This window comes from Dasypus novemcinctus, chromosome 10 (assembly GCF_030445035.2).
Source record: "Dasypus novemcinctus isolate mDasNov1 chromosome 10, mDasNov1.1.hap2, whole genome shotgun sequence".
Lineage (NCBI taxonomy): Eukaryota > Metazoa > Chordata > Mammalia > Cingulata > Dasypodidae > Dasypus > Dasypus novemcinctus.
In genome coordinates this window covers 2,367,748-2,384,812 of record NC_080682.1, presented here as the reverse complement: position 1 = coordinate 2,384,812, position 17,065 = coordinate 2,367,748, and the positions used below count along the sequence as shown (strand labels likewise).

At 71.9% G+C, this 17,065-nt stretch overlaps 1 protein-coding gene across 1 annotated transcript; it reads right to left on the bottom strand.

Moving 5' to 3' along the window:
* Positions 1–844: 844 nt before the first annotated feature.
* Positions 845–15,834, bottom strand: CD81 (CD81 molecule). Its single transcript, XM_058304958.2, has 8 exons — positions 15,590–15,834; positions 6,329–6,443; positions 3,551–3,648; positions 3,150–3,224; positions 2,867–2,971; positions 2,459–2,560; positions 1,536–1,622; positions 845–1,443 (listed from the first exon to the last, which is right to left on the bottom strand). The coding sequence occupies exons 1-8, from the start codon at positions 15,653–15,655 to the stop codon at positions 1,381–1,383; spliced, it is 711 nt and encodes a 236-aa protein (XP_058160941.1). The 5' UTR covers positions 15,656–15,834; the 3' UTR covers positions 845–1,380.
* Positions 15,835–17,065: the final 1,231 nt, after the last annotated feature.

Sequence of the window (17,065 nt, the reverse complement as noted above, 5' to 3'; positions counted from 1 at the left end):
TCTGACATCACATCACAGCCCGCAGCTGACCACACAGGCTACACTCAGGCCACTAGGCCGCACCCTAGCAAGACTTCTGTCCCTCAGGCCTCAGCCCAGGGGCAGCAGAGAGGCGAGGCTCCTTGGACCATACTGTGCCCCCACCAACCTGCCCTACGTGGGGGCCTTTGAGACCTCAATGCAGGGCTGGGGTTAGTTTCAGAACTCAGCCCCCCCAAGGAGGCCCTGGGAGCTCACGACACACGAGCCCCAGGTGGGCTCCCATCCCTAGGGGTCGAGTGACTGCAGCCTGACTGAGCTCCCAGGGAATGGGGGTGGCCAGGGGGCCAACTGTGCTGGCCAGCAGAAACCCCTGACGCAGGGGAGAGCCCGTGGGCAGGGCTGGGAGGCGGCCGGTGGGCCCGGCAGCAGCCGGTTCCCCCCGTCGGGGCTCGACTCTTCCCTGCCGGCCCCATGAGATGCCTTGAGCCCTGCACGGCCGCCCAGCTCCTCCGTCCACAGGCAGTGGGACCCTCACCCACACACAAGGGGAAGGGCCGGCAGTGCCTGGTATCCCTCCAAACCCCTCCTTGCCCCACAGCCACATCCGGCCCGGAGCGGCCCTGGCTCTCACCAGACGGGGTCAGGGCCCTGGCAGGTATGAGGAAAATTCAAGGTTGGAACGGCTGTTGGAAGCGGGGTTGAAGGGGGACTCTTGTAGCTACTCGGAAAGTTCCGGGGGCCCATCACTGCTCCCCCTGGGCAAGGCCCAGAGCTGAGGCCCGTCCAGACAGGCCCCCTGGCCCCCCAGCCAGCTCTGGGATATGGGATGCCTCTGGCACAGGGAGGAGCTCTGGCAACCACATTAGCATGCCTAGTTTTCCTTCTTTATTGACAAGGCCGTCCCAAGATGTTACAGCTACAGTTGAGGTGACGCGTTAAAAAGGAAAGCTGCACGAAGGTATAAGGGTGCCCGGAGACACTGCTCTAGAAAAGGGGCAGGAAGGGGAGCAGGATTCAAGACGGCGTGAGCTGTCAGCTCACAGGGCAGGCTGGGATAGAAGATGCAGGCCCCCAGCTCAGGCGGGCAGCCCCAGGAGTGGCCTTACTGGGCAGGCAGAGCCCCCAAGCAGCCCCCAAGGCGGGGGGTCCCCGCAAGCTGTGCCTGGCCCCCCTTCCCTGCCCCCTATGCCTGACGCCAGCCTTGAAAAGGTAACAGGAAACTTCAGAGCAAAACAAAATCTCAAAAGTAAAAATGCTAAGTGTAGCGGGGTGATACCGGGAACGCTATATACAAACAGGGGTGCAGGGCCCTCCTCAGCGGTGGCCGGGCCAGGCGGAGAGTGCTGGGGCCACCAGCCGGCGGCCGCCCCGCAACCCTGCAGCCAGGGCCACGGGGCCTCAGTACACGGAGCTGTTCCGGATGCCGCAGCACAGCACCATGCTCAGGATCATCTCGAAGATCTGTGGGGGCAGGGCAGGCACGTGAGGCTGGGGCGCGGCCGGGGCCCCCCCGCCCGAGCAGACGCCCGGCGCCGGCCCCAGAACCCGCTCACCATGATCACTGCAACCACGATGGCGGCGATGCCGATGAGGTACAGCTTCCCCGAGAAGAGCTCGTCGATCTTCTGGTGACAGTCCTCCTGCAGGGGACGCGAGAGCCGTCAGGGCCGCAGGGCGCCACTCAGTGCCTATCCCTGCCCCTCCCCCAGGTCACAAAGCAGCGCACGGTCAGTCCAGAAAAAGTACCAGCGGACCTTGCACCTGTCCCCTCGCAGCCAGCTGGCGGGCGCGCAGACGCCTTATCTCCTAAGCCAGCGCGAGTACTCAGCGTTACCAACTCTCCACCACGCCGCCTGGTTCAGAGCCACCTGTGCAGCTTGAGGGTTTGTCCAGGTCGCTGCGGGCCCTAGCGGGGTCACATGCTCTGGCCGGGGGACCTGGCGCGCTCCTCCACCTCCCCGAGGCTTAACGGCCTGCCGGAGGCGGCTGCGGCTGATGTGCGATGTGGCAGTTACGCCGCGCCCCAGCAAAGGCCCGCTCACCGCCCTGTCAGTTCACACCAGGCCTGGGGTCTGGGCCCCACTCAGCACAAGGCCTCAAAGCAGAGGCGGCTTGGAGGCCACCGGTCAGGACCCAGAGGGCAGAGAGTGCCCCGGGACGAGGTGGTGGCGCGTCACCAGCCAAAGAACCCCGAGGGTGCAGCCAAGCTGGCACCACAACTGTCCCGGGGAAAGCAGGGCCCGCGAGCCCTCAGTGCTGGACCCCGCCTCCGGCGCTGGGGGCGTCACCCGGACGCCACGTTTGTCCCCCCAGCCCAGCAGACGGCGGACACCTCGGCCTGCCTCGGCCATGAGTCCCAACCGGGGCTGTCCTCCCGGCTGGCCACCATGTCCCCAGCAAAGGGCATCCCCGCCAGGCCAGCCGGGGCCCCTCCTCCCGTCCTGGGGTCTCCCGGCCTGCGGCCGCCGGCGCATACCTTGAAGAGGCTGCTGATGACGTTGTTGCCTGAAGGACACAGGTTGCTCTTGGTCAGCGTGGTGGCCAGCATGGACAGCGTGTTGGAGCCGCAGCAGTTGAGCTGCAGGGGCCGAGGGCAGAGGTCGGGCCAGGGCTCCCCGCCGTCCCGCCAGGCCCGGATGGCACGGAGATAGGGCACCCCAGAGGCACGCCTGCCCGCCCCACCCCACAGCTCTCCCAAACGGGCAGAAAGTGGCCCCGCGGGCCTCATCAGGGCAGGGGTGCGAGGGGACAGGGTGGGGCCGAGAGGGCGGGGGAGCTCCCCACCCGGCTGCGCTGGGTTCCCTGGGGCCCGAGTGCCGGGTGATCCGGCCCCTCCCAGGGTCCCCAAGGGGCCCGCCCCGGAAGAGCCGCCCAGGGGCCGCACCGTCTCGTGAAAGGTCTTCACCACCGCCTTGGCCTTGGTGTCCTCGTCGTCCATCACTGCCTGCTGCAGCGCCTGGTCGTAGAACTGCTTCACGTCCTTAGCGATCTGGGGGCAGGCGCGGCACCCTCAGCAGACGCGGGCCCCCAGGCCGCCTCCCCCAGGAGCCCCCCACGACCTTCCTACCGGGTGGGCCCCAGTGCAGCCCCCACAATCCTTGCTTAAGGCTGGAACCAGCCACCCACAGCCCGGCAGGGGCCGCCGCCCCACCCAGGGACGCGCTCACCTGGTCCTTGTTGACAAAGCCCCAGATGCCAGCAGCCACCTCGCAGGCAAACAGGATGACCAGGCAGGTGAAGAACTGGGGGGCGGGCCGGGGAGAGGGCTTACTTTAAGAAGCAGACAGGAAAGCCCAGAAGCCGGCGTTCTGGGGGAGCCCACGGTCTGCCCAGTGACCCCCAGGGCCGGCTGGCGAGGGGTGCCCGCCCCTCCTCCCGCCTCCCCACCAGCCCAGGGCCCCAACCCCCAGCGTCCCCAGCCCCCAGCCACCACTGCCCCCAGCCCCAGCCCCTGGCTCTTACCGTCCCCAGCCCAGCCCCAGTCCCCAGCCCTCACCGTCCCCAGCCCCAGCCCCCGGCTCTCACCATTCCCAGCCCCCAGCCCCCAGCCCCCGCCGCCGGCTCTCACCGTCCCCAGCAGACACTGCGACTCCTGGATGGCCCCGTAACAGCCAAGGAACCCGACAAACATCATGACGGCACCCACGGCAATGAGGATGTAGATGCCTGGGGGGCACCCGTGTGCTCAGGCCCGCGACCCCGCCACCCCGGCCACCTCCCGGTGTGTAGACACACCCCTCCGGGCCCCCGCCGGCAGGGGAGGCCAGAAGCGATGCAGCCCCAGAGTGGCCCGGGCTCTGTCCCTGTGCCTCAGTTTCCCCCGCTGGGGGGGAATGCCCCACGAGCCCAACGTGGGCCAGTCAGCACATCAGAGCCCACGTCTCTTGCGCCGTCACCTGCCTGCCACACTGTGCGCCCACTTTCACAGAGATTTGGGTGAAAGGCCGAGAAGGACAGCCCTGTCTAAGGGTGGAGGCGCTGGGCCCACGAAGGGGTGACTGGTCTGGAACCCGACAGAGGGCCCGTGTGGACCTGCCCAGGGCCCAGCGCACTTCCAGCGGGCGGGGAGCGGCCCCTCGGCTGAGGCCCGGAGAGCGGTTAAGGCGGCAGCCGAGGGCAGGGGCGCCGCAGAGGCACAGCCGCTGGCATCAGCCGTCTCCGGGGGCTACGGGGGGCCCGCATGAGGGGGGGCCTTGCCCTGGGGGGGCCTGCACAGTTGGGAGGCTGCATGAGGGGCCTGCATGGCTGGGGCCTGCACAGCTGGGGGCTGTATAAGGGGTCTGCACAGTTGGGAGCCTGCACTGGGGGGCTGCACAATGGGGGGGCTGCACGGTGGGGCCTGCACCTGGGGGAGCCTGCGCTGGGGGGGCTGGGCCCAGCACAATGCCATCTCCTGGAAATGCTTCCGGCCCTCCCATGCACCCCCCCCTCAGTGCCCCGGGCTCACCCAGAAAGGGCCGGGGGTGGCGGCGCACTGCGTCCTCTTGGCGGCCACCCCACCTCTGCCCCCTGGGAAGTCCGCCCCTGCAGGCCCTCCCCCTCGGGCGGTTGCCAGGCAGTCCCCGCCTCCTGCGGGGGAGCCATGAGGCTCCAGGGCCAGGCGGGAGGGCCATTGTGCTCGGCCTGGCGCAGAGAGGCCTGGGGCTCGCCTTCCGCGCCCAGGCCCGTTGCCTGCTGGCCGCTCGGCACTGCAGGCCCAGCTTTCCCCGCCGTGGACGCCCAGCCCAGGCTCCCCCTCAGGGGGCACGGCACCCAGGGGCCAGGCCTTCCCCGACACCCCTCCCCGCCAACAGGCCGCTAGTGGAGGTCAAACGGGGCGACTGGGGCGGGAAGCCTCGCTGGGGGGGACCCTGTTGGCTGCCTTGGCCTCCCCATGGCGGGAGCCCCCCGCCGGCTCTGGGACCGCACAGCCCCGGGCCCCGACAGCAGACCTAACTCCCGGCACGGGCCCCAGCCTGGAGCCCACAGGCCCGGCAGCCGCAGCACAAGCGAGGCGGGGGGTGGGGGCGCATGCCAGCTGCCCAGCGCACCCAGCGCACCAGCACCCATGCCCGGGGCAGCAAGGAGCCGCGTCAGGGTGCACACCTGCCTCCCCCCGCCCCGGCAGGACCGGGTAGCACTAGGGGCCGCGCGAGGCCAGGAGACTTCGTAGGGCCCCGCCCAAGCGCCCAAGCTGCCCGGGCGCCGTCTTGGAGCCATTTCCCTGGAGCCGAGCCTGGGCGGCTGGCCTGGGGGGGGGGCCGCAGCTGGGGTGGCAGGCGGCGAGGGAGCGGCGCAGACACCTGCTCCCAAGCAGCGGGCGGGGCCGTCTGGGGAGGCCTGGAGGAGCCCCCCCCCACCCCGCACCAGCTCTGTCCAGAGTGGCAGGTACCAGCAGTGGCCTGGGGATGCACTGTGCAAGCCCCAGGCTGGGGTGGGGGTGGCTCTGGGTAACTGGTGGGCGTGGAGGGGACAAGAGGCAACCTCGCAGGGGTCAGATGTCACCAGGCAGGCACACCAAGGGCCTCTACCCAGAAGACTGGCCCCTGTTCACGCGGCCCAGGTCTGCAGCCCCTTCCTCCCGCCTCCCAGGCTGGGGAGGGGCCCTGCCGCCCTCTGGGAGGGGCCAAGGACCCCAGGACCGGTGGAGGACGACGGGGTCTCCCGGTCCTGAACCCACCCTGTCCCTCTTACAGGCAGCTGGCCCAGCCCAGAGGAGCTGGCGGGCGCAGGGGTGATGGGCACCCCTTCACCTGACCAGTGCTCACCCCGGGCCCTGGGGGTCCCGGCAAGCTGGTGAGGCAGGGGCGCAGCCCGAGGGTGCCGCCCGGCCCTGAAGGCCGTCAGCTCCCAGCCACCCCGGCCTGTGGGGGTAGGGCCGCTGCGAGCCACACCTTTAAAGGACAGGAACTCTGCAAGCAAGTGGGGGAGGCCTGCAGGGCGGGGCCGCCCCCTCCTCCTGGGAGGGGACGCCCAGGGGCCCGCAGCTGGTGCCCAGGGGCGAGGGCCGTGCAGGCCTAATAAGGCAGCGAGGTGGGGGGGCTGAGTCAGGCCTGTCCCCGGGGGCACAGTTTTCCACTCCTCCCTCCAGCCGCGGCAGCCCCAGGGCGCGCCCAGAAGAGCCCTGCTGAAGCAGGCAGGGGCGCCCCACGCCATCTGGAGGGTCCCCGAGAGCCCCTGGGAACTGAGGTCCGGGTGGACGGCTTCTAGCCCCTGGGCCCCCACACAGCCGGGCAGGAAGGGGCCCCACGTCCCAGGCCGCCAGCCCAGCCCAGCCCCTCCTTGCAGCTGCCTCCTCCCTTCCCCGCACCCCTCTCCCACGGAGCCCCCACCCGCCCCGCCGCCCCCGGGGCCCGGCCACACTCACCCACGTAGAAGGTGTTGGGTGCTTGCCGGTCCCCGAACTCCAGGTAGAGGAGATTGGTGGTCTGCGGGTCATGGCGCAGCCACAGGGCCACGCCGAGGATCACGCCCCCGGCCAGCTGTGGAGAGAGCGGGAGGGGTGTCACCTGCCGCCCAGGACGCTAGGGCCACCTGCTGCCCGGTGTGGCGCTGCCTGGGGCAGGCTGGGTGTCGCCGCCGCGGCCGTCTGCTCGGAGCCGCCGGGGGTCCCACCGGCACCCCTGCGGCAAGGATCGGGGCTGTGGCTGCGTGGGACAGGGACCACGCACCAAGTTTCAGTTCTGAACAGCGTTAGCCCAAGTACACCCCGAGGGAGAGACTCGCACAAAAAGGCCACCCACTGTTCACCGGGCGCCCCACTCTCGCTGGGCGCCCCGTGGCTCCGCTAAGCCTCGTCACCCAGAGAGCACCGGGGACCCCTCCCAGGGGTGGCCACGGCCCAGCAGCCCTGAGCACCTACGGGGTGCCCCAGGTCACCCCACAGAGGATGCAGGTCACCCCACAGAGGGGACCACCGGTCTTTGGAGGGGAGAGCTGGGGGTCCAAGGCCCAGCCCTCGAGGGCTTGGCCAGAGCAACATGGGAGGGGAGTGGGCGCCAGGCCGGGACATGCAGGGGCTGGGTGAGGGGCCGGGCAGGGCTGTGGGGTGAATCCCCGCCGCCGTCAGCCCTCGGGGAGCAGCGGGGCGCATGGCTGAGGGGGCGTGGGGGAGGGTCTCCGTTAGAGGGCCGGCCTGCAGGGGCTGGGAGCCTCGGCCATATGCCCGCCTGTGCCCACCTGTGCCGGCTGGCCCCCTCCCCGGCTGCCCGCTACACCCAGGCCCAACACCCCCCCACCCCACTGCCCCGATCCCCCTTCTGCCCACTTGGGTCTGCTCCCCTGTGGCCTCTTCCAGGAAGCCCACCAGGCTCTGGTCCTGGGTGCTGTGGAGGGAGGGGGGAGCCTGCTGCTGGGGCACTCCAGCCTCGGGGAGCCAGGCGGGGGGGTTCCTGGTGTGGGACCCCCATCCCCTGGGCACACGGCGGGCGCTGGTGGGTGCACGTGCTCACAGGCCCCCCCTGGGAAGCAGGAAAAGCTCCCACCCCGACATCGTGGGCCTCCTGTGGACGGGAGCCGAGTTGTGGCTTGTCCCGGGCTGCGGTGGCCCGGGCTGCGGGAGGGGACAGCTGGGGGCGACGTCCCTCGGTGATGCTAGAGGCAGCAGGCCACGGGGAGGGGGCTCCCGAGGTGCAACGAGACCCGGGCAGGAGGGGGACGGACAGGGCAGGGGCCACCACCACCCACAGGGTCTCCGAGTGCCTGCGCACCCCCGGGGCAGCGCTGCGGCCTGGGGTGAGGGCGGGGGCTCTGGGCCTCCATGGTTCCCTCCCCGCAGCGCCAGCGCCAGCCCTTCCCCACCCTGCGCCCGGCGCCTCGGCCCGCTGACCCCGAGGCGAAAACCCGGCCCCGGCAGAGCGCCTGCCCGCCCAGCGCCTTCTCCGGGGGGCAGACCAGGCAGCCCCGCGTGGGCGCGGCGCCAAGGGCCACCCCCAGGAGAGCCCCGAGCAGCCCTGGGACCCCGGGCAGGCCCCCCCGCCTGCTGCGGGCTGGAGCTGGCCGCCACCTGCAGCCCGCCCAGCGGCGCGGAGGGCAGGAAGGGGGCGGCGCGGTGGCGCGTTGCTGGGGTAACTCGGGCTTCCTTGGGCAGCCTCAGAAAGTCGTTTATTTGTTTTGAAATTGTGGTCCAGAGCCCGCTTAGAGAGCGGTTCCAGGAGGGGGGCGGGAGGGGGGACGTGGAGGGGGCAGGCGGGGGCCGGACGGCGATGGGAGAGGGGACAGCAAGGGGGGGACGGCGAGGATAGCAAGGGGGAGGGGGGACAGCAAAGGGAAGAGAGGGAACAGCCATGGGAGGAGGAAGGGGAGGGACAGCCAGGGAGAGGGGGCAACAACGAGGAGAGGGGAGAAGAGGAGACAGTCGGGGGAAGGGGGGACAGCAAGGGGGGGACGGCCAGGGGAGGGGAGACAGCTGGGGGGGGGGGACAGCCGGGGGGAGAGGGGATAGCAAGTGGGGAGGGGGGACAGCAAAGGGAAAAAAGGGGACAGCCATGAGAGAGGAACAGCCGGGGAGAGGAACAACAAGGAGGAGAGGGGAGAAGAGGGACAACCGGGGGGAAGGCGGGACAGCAAGGGGGGGACGGCCAGGGGGAGGGGGGCAGTGAGAGGAGAGGAAAGGGGACAGTGAGGGGGGAGAGAAGAGAGGACAGCGAGGGAGAAGGGGGCCAGCCGGGGGAGGTGGGACAGTGGGGACGCCTGAAACTGACACCCCCACGCCCTGGCCTGCACCCTCGTGCTCACGGCCCCCACGCTCCCTCTCCCTGCCCCCCACGGCCCCCAGGAGGCCCGGGGTGGGAGAAGGGCGCGCAGCCTCTGCTCTGCCCCCACCGCCCCTCAGCACCTCCCCCACCCCCACCCCCAGCTCTAGTCCCCGGGGCCCTCCCTGGGGTCCCCAGGCGGCGAGCCGAGCCTGGTCTCCCCATCCTCTCCACCCCACGCGGTGGCAGTGGGTCAGAGGACTAGGGCAGGCCCCTCCCTCAGGGCCGCACTCCATTTCTGGTCGCTGCCCAGGGCTGGCCGGGTGGGACCCCCGAAAGGCCCGAGCAGGGGTACAGTTCCCACCCACAGTGCAGGGCTGAGTGGGGGAGACGTGGGGATCAGGAAGCAGAGAAGGCGAGGACGGCGGGGCGCAGGGGGCAGGCGGGGTCTCCGGGCTGGTCCACTGCCCAGGCAGACCCCCCCCAGGACACAACCCAGAACCCGCACACAGCGCGGGGGACAAACGCCCGCCGGCCCCCCACAGCCCTGGACGGAGGAGACACGGCGCCGTGGGGACACGGGCATCCCAGGATCGCCCCGTTTCCAGGCGCGGGGGAGCCACTCCGCGCCGTGACCGTCGGCTGAGGGCAGGGGGCTCCCCGCCACCCCAGAGCCCTGCCGAGGCCGGAGCAAAAAGGCGACCCGCTTGGCAAGACGCTGCTGAGGACAGGGGCCACAGGCCAGGGAGGGCGTCCATGGAGGCGCGGCCGGGACGGGACTTGCACCCAGGGGCGGCGGAGAACTCCCAGACTCGAGGAGGGCAGACCACCCACCTCCAAGGAAGGAAAAGGATCCGCGCAGACGCTCTGCCAGGGAGATACGTGGCGGCCGATTGGAGTGGAGAGGCGCCCCGCGGCACGGGCCACCGGGGAGGCGCGCGGCCCGGCGGGCCCTGGACGTGGCAGGAGGAGCTCGGCGGCTCCAGAGAGCGGGCTGGGGTCCCATGGCCCGCGGTGCCACCCTCGGCCTTTATGTACCACAGGAGAAGCAAACCCGGGTCCTCGGATGCACATGACGTGGCAGAGCCCCAGACCCGACACCCAAGAGGCCCATCGGCAAACGGGCGGGAGCGCGGCGTGGGCGTCAGTCCACGGGGTGCAGCGGAGAAGGGGGCCGAGCCGCGGGCGGGCGTGTCCACAGGACGCCCAGGGCAGCCAAAGCGAGGGTGCTTTAGGTCCCACGTGCGTGAACGCGCAACGAGCGCGCGTCGTGCAGTGACACCGAGGCCAGCGGGTGCCCTGGGCAGGGAGGGCGAGGTAATGGGGCACGAGGACTCTCGGGGTGCGGCTCTCTGCACCCTTCTTTCCGCCCGTACGCTGGAAGCGTGTGCGGTGGCTGCGTGCCAGCGACGCTGAAAGAAAGCTGCAGAGCCCCACGACCCGATCCCCGCGGGGACCCCGCAGCGCAGGCTTCGGGGGCTCAGGGCGGCGTGGGCAGGGCTGAGCCTCCGGGCGCGTCCGGCGCTGCTCAGTCCGGGGTTTGGGACGAACCCACGTATGGGCCGGAGCAGAGGTGGGTGGCACTTCAGCACCCGGGGCGGGCCCAGGGGCAAAGAGGAATGCCCGGGCCCCAAGCTGGGGTGTCCGCCGAGCCCCCTTTGAGCAGGGAGACCCCAGGTGACCTCGGCCTCTTTGTGCCTCGAGTGTCACCTGCCAAGGGCGGGACGGCGGCGCGTCAGCTCCCTACACGGGGCGCCCGCAGGCGCTAACGGGCCTTCGTAACTGGAACCTGCCGCCAGAGCTGCCGCACGGGGCCCCACCTGCACGGCCCCCCACCTAGGGAACCCCTGAGCAGGGGCCACGGGGGGCTCGGGAAGGGCTGGGGGGAGCGTCCGGGGGGCCTCCCGCGCAGGAACGCCCGTCAACTCCGAGGGGGTGGGGAGGGCTGCCCAGCACCCTGGCCTGCTGCCCGGCCGCCCGCGTTTCCAGGGAGCCACTGAGGGAGCGGGCACTGCCCGGCCCCCCACCCCCCGCCCCGCCCGGCGACAGACCTGGGGCGGGGGCGGGCAGCAGGGCAGGGGCTCTCCTGCCTCCCCAGGAGGGGGCAGCCGTCTGGTCTCCCCGAACCCCTCAGGAGGGTCACCCCAGGCCCTGCCGCCACGGGCGACGGCACCCAGGCCCCACCTGCCTCCTGAAGTGGGAGCGTCCTCGAGGGGGGTGGGTCGGAGGGGCTGAGGGGCTGTGTCCACCCGCTGAGCCCCACCACGGCAGGGAGGCTCTGGAGCCCGGGGGTGCAGGCATACTGGGAAAACGCACCCCAATGCGCCCGCCCTGCCCGGCAACCGGGAGGCCCCGGGGCGCTGGCCCCTGGCTCTCTGCCCGCCGTGAGGGGACAGGCCCCGTGCCAGGCCAGACCCCAGGCCCGCCCCCCCCAGGGGGACCGCTGCCCCCAGCCTCGGGCTCCCGGCAGGAAGGAAGAGGGCGGAAGCGCTCGCTCTCCTGGGCTGCAGGAAGTCGCCTTCCAGCCTCTAAAAATAGGAGCCGGCGAGGCCAGCGGCCCCTCTGCAGCCTCCAGCCGGGGGGACGTGAGGGGCGAGTGTGGGCTCCGAGGGGGGGAGCCCGGTGCCCGCCTGGCCAGACCCCAGGCTGCTACCCGCTCTCCTCCCGGAACCCGCGCCCTTGCTCCAAGGGCCCTTCCTCGCGAAGCCCCCTGCCCTCCTGGCTGGTGGGGGGTGGCACGTGGCCGCACAACTGTCCCGGTGACCGGCAGAGAGGGGACCCAGATGGGGGCCGGAGAGAGTCCATGGGGGGGCACAGGAGCCGGTCAGTGCAGGGGCCGGGGGGCAGGGGCGGCCAGGCCCAGAGGCCTTTCCAAGGGCTGGCTCCTGCCCCCCAACCCGGCAGCAAAGCCTCTGCCTGTTCCAGGTGCTGTGGGCCCCACAGAACCGCAGCGACTGGATCCTGCGGCTTCCTCACGTGGTCCCTTCTGAACCTTGGTCTCCTTATCGCCCAGAGGTCCCAATCACAGCCCAGCCTCCGCTGGAGGGCGAAGAGGGCAGACAAGCCAGATGGGCCGCCTGGCACGGAGACGTGCCGCCCCGACCGAGCCGTTATCACCTCGGGACAGAGGGAGACACTGTTCCGTCTGGCTCCGAGGGCTGCCGTGGCCCTGGGGGGCGGGGAGCAGCTCTGGCCGCAGAGGCCCGGGCATGTGGCCAGACCCGGAGAGCAGCTGTGACGGGGCGAGCTTCCCGGGAGCCACGGCTGGAAGCCGCGATCGCCAACCCGCGGCTCCCGGGAACCCCCGGGGCCCCGCCAGACCCCCGGCGTCGAGCCCCGGGCACGGCCTTCCGGGCTCCCCCGCCTGGGTAGGTCGGGGAGGGTGGGTGGCCCTGGCCCGGCCCCGGTGCCACCGGTCAGCAAACCACCGCACCCAGCCACGGGCACGGCGTGGACGGCTGGCTCGGGGCGCCCTCAAGCCCACCCCGAAGGAGGACCGGCGAGCACGTCGCCATCCCGCTCACAGCAACCCCAGGGCAGCCCGTGCCCCCCCCCCCCGCCCGCGCGCCCAACCCGCACGCACGGCCGCGCCCGGGAGCCCCAACACGCACGCACGGCCGCGCCTGGGAGCCCTGCGCTCTGCAGGGCAGGGCGACGACCGGCTTGGGGCAGTCCCCCACCGCCTCGAGCCCCCAACGTGCCCCGCTGCGCCTGGCAGTGAGACCCGCCTGGAGGCCCCCAGGAGGAGGGGCTGGGCCCGCAAGGACAAAGGGGGCGCCGAGGAAGCTGGGGGGCGGCCCTGCGGGGGGGGACATGCTCGAGGCACGGCCGGGCTGGGAGCCCTGGTGGGCCGTGCAGGACCCCCACGCCAGGGACTCTGCACCAGAGGGGATGGCCAGCTGCCTCCCCCGGCACCTGGACTCGAGGCCACTGGCCCAGGGACCGAAGCTGTCCCCAGGCGGGGACGTCAGGCTGGGAAGTGGAGTGGTGGGGGTACCACGGGTCCATGTCCCCACCTGGACGGGCTTATGGAGGCAGAACTAGCCAGGCCGGGGCAGGGTCAGCCTGGGGCTCCACGAGGAGCTATCTCGGGCAGCCTGGGGGCCCTGCAGGCAGGGCGGGCGCCCCGTGCCCAGGCCCCGCGCCCCCGGGCCGAGCGGCCCCTGCCGTGCCAGCCTGTCTCAGGGCCAGACGGCTGGGTCCTGCCGCGCCCGAGGCCAGCTCCCACCGGCCACCTGGCCAGGCACCTGGGCGACGGGGGAAGTGGGCAGAGGAACTCTCTGCCCCCGGCTGGAGCCACCCTCCCCCAGGAGGGAAGGTGACGGACCTGCCCACAGAATCACAGTCGGGCTGCCCGGAAGCGAGAGTTAAACGCCAGCTGGCAAAGTGCGTCCAAGCAGCCCCCTCCCAGGCCAGGCGGGCCGCTCGGCCAGCTCCACGAGGCTGGGGGCCGCCAGCCCCAGGCGGGGGACACGGCTCCTGGCCCCCCTGGAGAAGATGCGGTCATCGTGGCCATCTTGCAGACGACGCAAAGCTGGGGCCCGGGCAGGCCGGCCTCATGCTGGGTCAGCACGGGGAAGCCACCCTCCCCAATCCGCTCGCCAGGAAACTGTGGGTACCGGCCACCTCCGCCAGGAAGCTCCCGACCGCTCCGAGGGACGGGGCTTGCCCGCTGCTGGGGTCTCGGCCGGAGGCGAGAAGCATAACAGCGATGGGGGGGCCTGGGGCGGCCAGGGTCTTTCCCGGACTATTGGTGGAGGAGACGCCACACCATATGGCAAGCTTCGTTCTCCCTGAAATGGACTCTTGGGAAGTGCCCACGGGAAGTGGAGGTGGCTCAAGTGGTTGAGCACCTGCTTCCCACCCCGGAGATCCCAGGTGCCTCCTGAAAACAACAAGCAAACAAACAGAAACGCCACCTCGGGGTAGCCCCCGGCTCGGTGGTTGAACGCCGGCTACCCACGTACCAGGTCCAGATCCAATTTCCTGTCCTGGTACCTAAAAAAAAGGAAAGGGCCGGCAGCAGCCTCCTCTCCCCCTCCCTCAGAGCGCCCCCAGCCCCCTGGCCACACGCAGCTGGGGGCCCCGTGAGGACGCGTGCGGGCCTGGCGCCCACCCTCGTTGGTGGTCATTGCACCCAACCCCATCTCCTGCCCGCCTCCCACGGTGCCAGCCCGTTTGGCACATTAGCCGATCCGCCAACAACCCCGGGAGCCGGGGACCCCCGGGCCCCCGCGTGACAGGGCAGGAAGCCGAGGCTGGGATCAGTGCTGTGGCGCGGGGACGCCCCCAGCTCGATCCCAGCGGCCCCGGGGGGCTCTGCCGGAGCGGCGTCTGACAGGCCTGCCTTACTGAGCTCTGTGTCCCTCGGGTCACCCAGAGGTGCTGGGTGAGGTTTCAGTTCGCCCTGAGCTGGGGCAGGGGATCTGCCAGCCTCCCGGGCAGGGGAGAGGCTCCTGAGGGTTTCCGGGAGCCACAGTCAAGAGCGGGCCCTGGGGACGTACTGGGCGGCCCCGCTGCCTGGGAAACCACCCGGAGGCCCAGCCAGCAGGGGGGCCCTGCCAGCACCTGCGCCCTCGCCTTCCAGCAGGGCCCGCACCCCCCGAGGCTCCAGCCCGCAGAGAGGCCCCAGGGACACCCCGTTTCGGGCCCTGGGTGCTCCAGGGCCCGGGGGGGGGCAGGCTGTCCAGCGCAGGCCGGCTTGGAGAAGACCAGTGTGACCCGGCCCCCGCACAGCCAGGCGTTCAGTCCAGTCTGTGTCCCCCAAGTGTCCGCAAGGGAAGGAGATGTCCAGCCCTCGGGGACACGGTTACATTTACCTGGCCTGGCTCGACCCGCCAGACACTGCCCACCCTCCCCGGGGAGAATCAGGGTCAGTGGTGCTGGTGGGGGCTGGGGGGACCCAGGCCAGGGGCAGCAGGGAAGGCCAGGCCAGCCCTGGGCTCCTGGCACTGCCAGGCCACCCCCGCCCCCCACGCCCTGAAGGGAGTCTCCACCCTGCCCGGATTCCAAGGCTGACCGGGAGTGGAAACAAAAGCAAAGAGCCCCTAGCCACTTCCAGCAGCAGGGGCAGGGCAGAAGGGGGGGTCCGCCAGGGGACCCGCCTGTCCCCAGGTCACGTCCAGAGCTGACCCAGGCGGGCCTCCTCTTCCCAGGGTGGAGCGCCCACCCCCAGAGCTTGGGCACTGGCGCCAGGGCCCCTGCCCTGCGCCCACCCAGAACGCCCACCCACCCTCTCCTCTCCACGGCAGACCTGGGGGCAGGGGGCTGGGCCAGAGCTGAGGTCTCAGGATGGGTGGACAGAGGGGCAGGGGGAGCACCCCAGCAGCAGACATGCCAGGGCCCAGCCCCTGCCCAGGCTGGGGAGCGGTCCCAGCAGGCTGGAGGCTGGCCTGGGGTGGACGGTCCCCGAGGCCCGGGGCACTGTGGGTCCCAGGCTCAGCGCGGGCGCAGGGGCGGTGGCCCCTATGAGCTCATGGGGGTGGGGCGCCAGGAGCTCCGCCCCTGGGCCCCCTCCCGCCCGCCTGCGAAGGGTGGTCCCGAATCGGCGGCTCGGGAGGGCGGCCCCGGCACGCGGTCTCGGGGTCCGTGCCGAACCCCCCCACCCCGTCCATCACCTGTGGGTCGGCGGCTCCGAGCGCCGACGTCACCCCCTGCGGGCCCCCAAACGGCCGGGCCCCGCCGTGCGGCTCGGGGCCCCAGACGCGCAGAGGCCGGGGGGCCCCCAAACGCGGCCGTCAGGGGGCGCGGCGGCCACGGGCGACCCCCCACCCCGCACACGGGCCCGCAGTGGGGCGCCCACAGGTGGCCCCGCAACTTAGCGGGCCGCGCCGCCCGCGCTCCGGCCTACGCGGGGCCGCGGGCCGGGCCTGCCCGAGTCGGGGCGCCCCCGCCCGGCGCCGCTCCGCGCCCCGCCCCCCGCCGGCGCCGCTTACCCAGAAGACGAAATTGAAGACGAAGAGCAGGTACTTGATGCACTTGGTGCAGCCCTCCACCCCCATGGCGGCGCGGGGCGCGGGGCGGCGCGGGGCCGGGCCTGGCGGCGGGCGGGCGGGGCGCGGGGGGCCGAGGCTCGGCGGCGGGGGCCGGGGGCGCCGGGGGGCCGGACGGGCCGGGCACGGGGGCTCGAGGGCGCGGGGGGCGCGGCGGGCGCGGGGGGCCTGGTCGGTGCGCGCTCGGGTCGCCGCGGCCGCCGCTGCTGCGCGCTCCTCTGTGCTCGGGCGCGCGCCCCGCTACGCGCCACTTATAGGACGCCCGAGGCCCCGCCCCGCCCCGCCCGGCCCCGCCCCCGCGCCCCGCGCCCCCGCCCGCTCCCGCCGCCGCCGGCGCGCGCAGAGCGGCCCCGAGGCCAGAGTCCGGCGGGGCGCGCGTTCGGGCCCGGGCCGCGGCCCCGAGTTGCTGTCGCGACCCGGAGCGCCCAGGGGCTGGCGGCCGGGCCGCGCCTGGGCACGGGCGAACGGGGTCCGCGGAGGAGCGCAGCCGGGGTCTCCCTCCCGCAACCCCAGGCAATCTGGGAAGGCTCCCCGGAGGAGAGGAGGCGCCAGCCCAGCACATTCTGGGCCAGGCGCGCCCCGGGCGGGAAAGCTGGGGTGGCCGCCATTCGCCACGGGGTCTGAGTGTGGGAGGGACACTGAGGAACCCAGGGGGTCTCCGCTAGAGCAGTGGTGGCTAGCTGGGAGGGCCGAGCGGCCGGTGGGAGGACCGTCCAGCAGGTTGTGCGTTCACACACAGGGCGGGCGGTGCACCGCTGCCCTGGGGGCTAGGTCCGACTTCCTCTGTTTTCCTCAAGGCGTCGGGGGGCCAAGCCCCGCCCCCTTCACAGGTTGGGGCCAGCAAGGAAGGGTGACACTGGGATGACGGTCCCACTTGTCCTCACCCAGAAAGCCAGCGGAGGGCAGGGCCGGCCTGGGGGCTCCCGCGGCCTCCCAGGGCCACAGAGCCCACCCTTCACCATCTCTCCACGGCCACGGGCCTGTGGCCACGTGGTTTTAGCAAAACATCAACGGTCACAGCTCCACCCAAGAGGACTCTGCCGTGGTGGGCAAGTTGCGTGTCTGCGGTAACCCCTGGCGTTTGTGCAAGGTGCTGCGTTGTCACCGTGGGTAGGGGTGCTGGCGCGCATGGCCGCGGCCGACACCCGCGTCGGCGGACTCCTGGGGTGTCATTTTCTGTGCAGTCACCGTGACCGTTTGTTTTGGCTTCGTCCTGGGCAAGGGCTGCACGCTGTGCTTAGACCCAGTTTTGCGCTGTATGTGTCTGCGCGACATGGTGACGAGAGGAAGTCCTCCCTGCCACCTGCAAGGGTGCTTGGTGTCCGAGGCTGGATGGGCTGCTGGCCCAGGGACCTGGCTGGCCGCTGTCTCCCTGGAATCCCACCGGTGGGGAGGGCACGGGCTCGCGGCCGGCTCCCT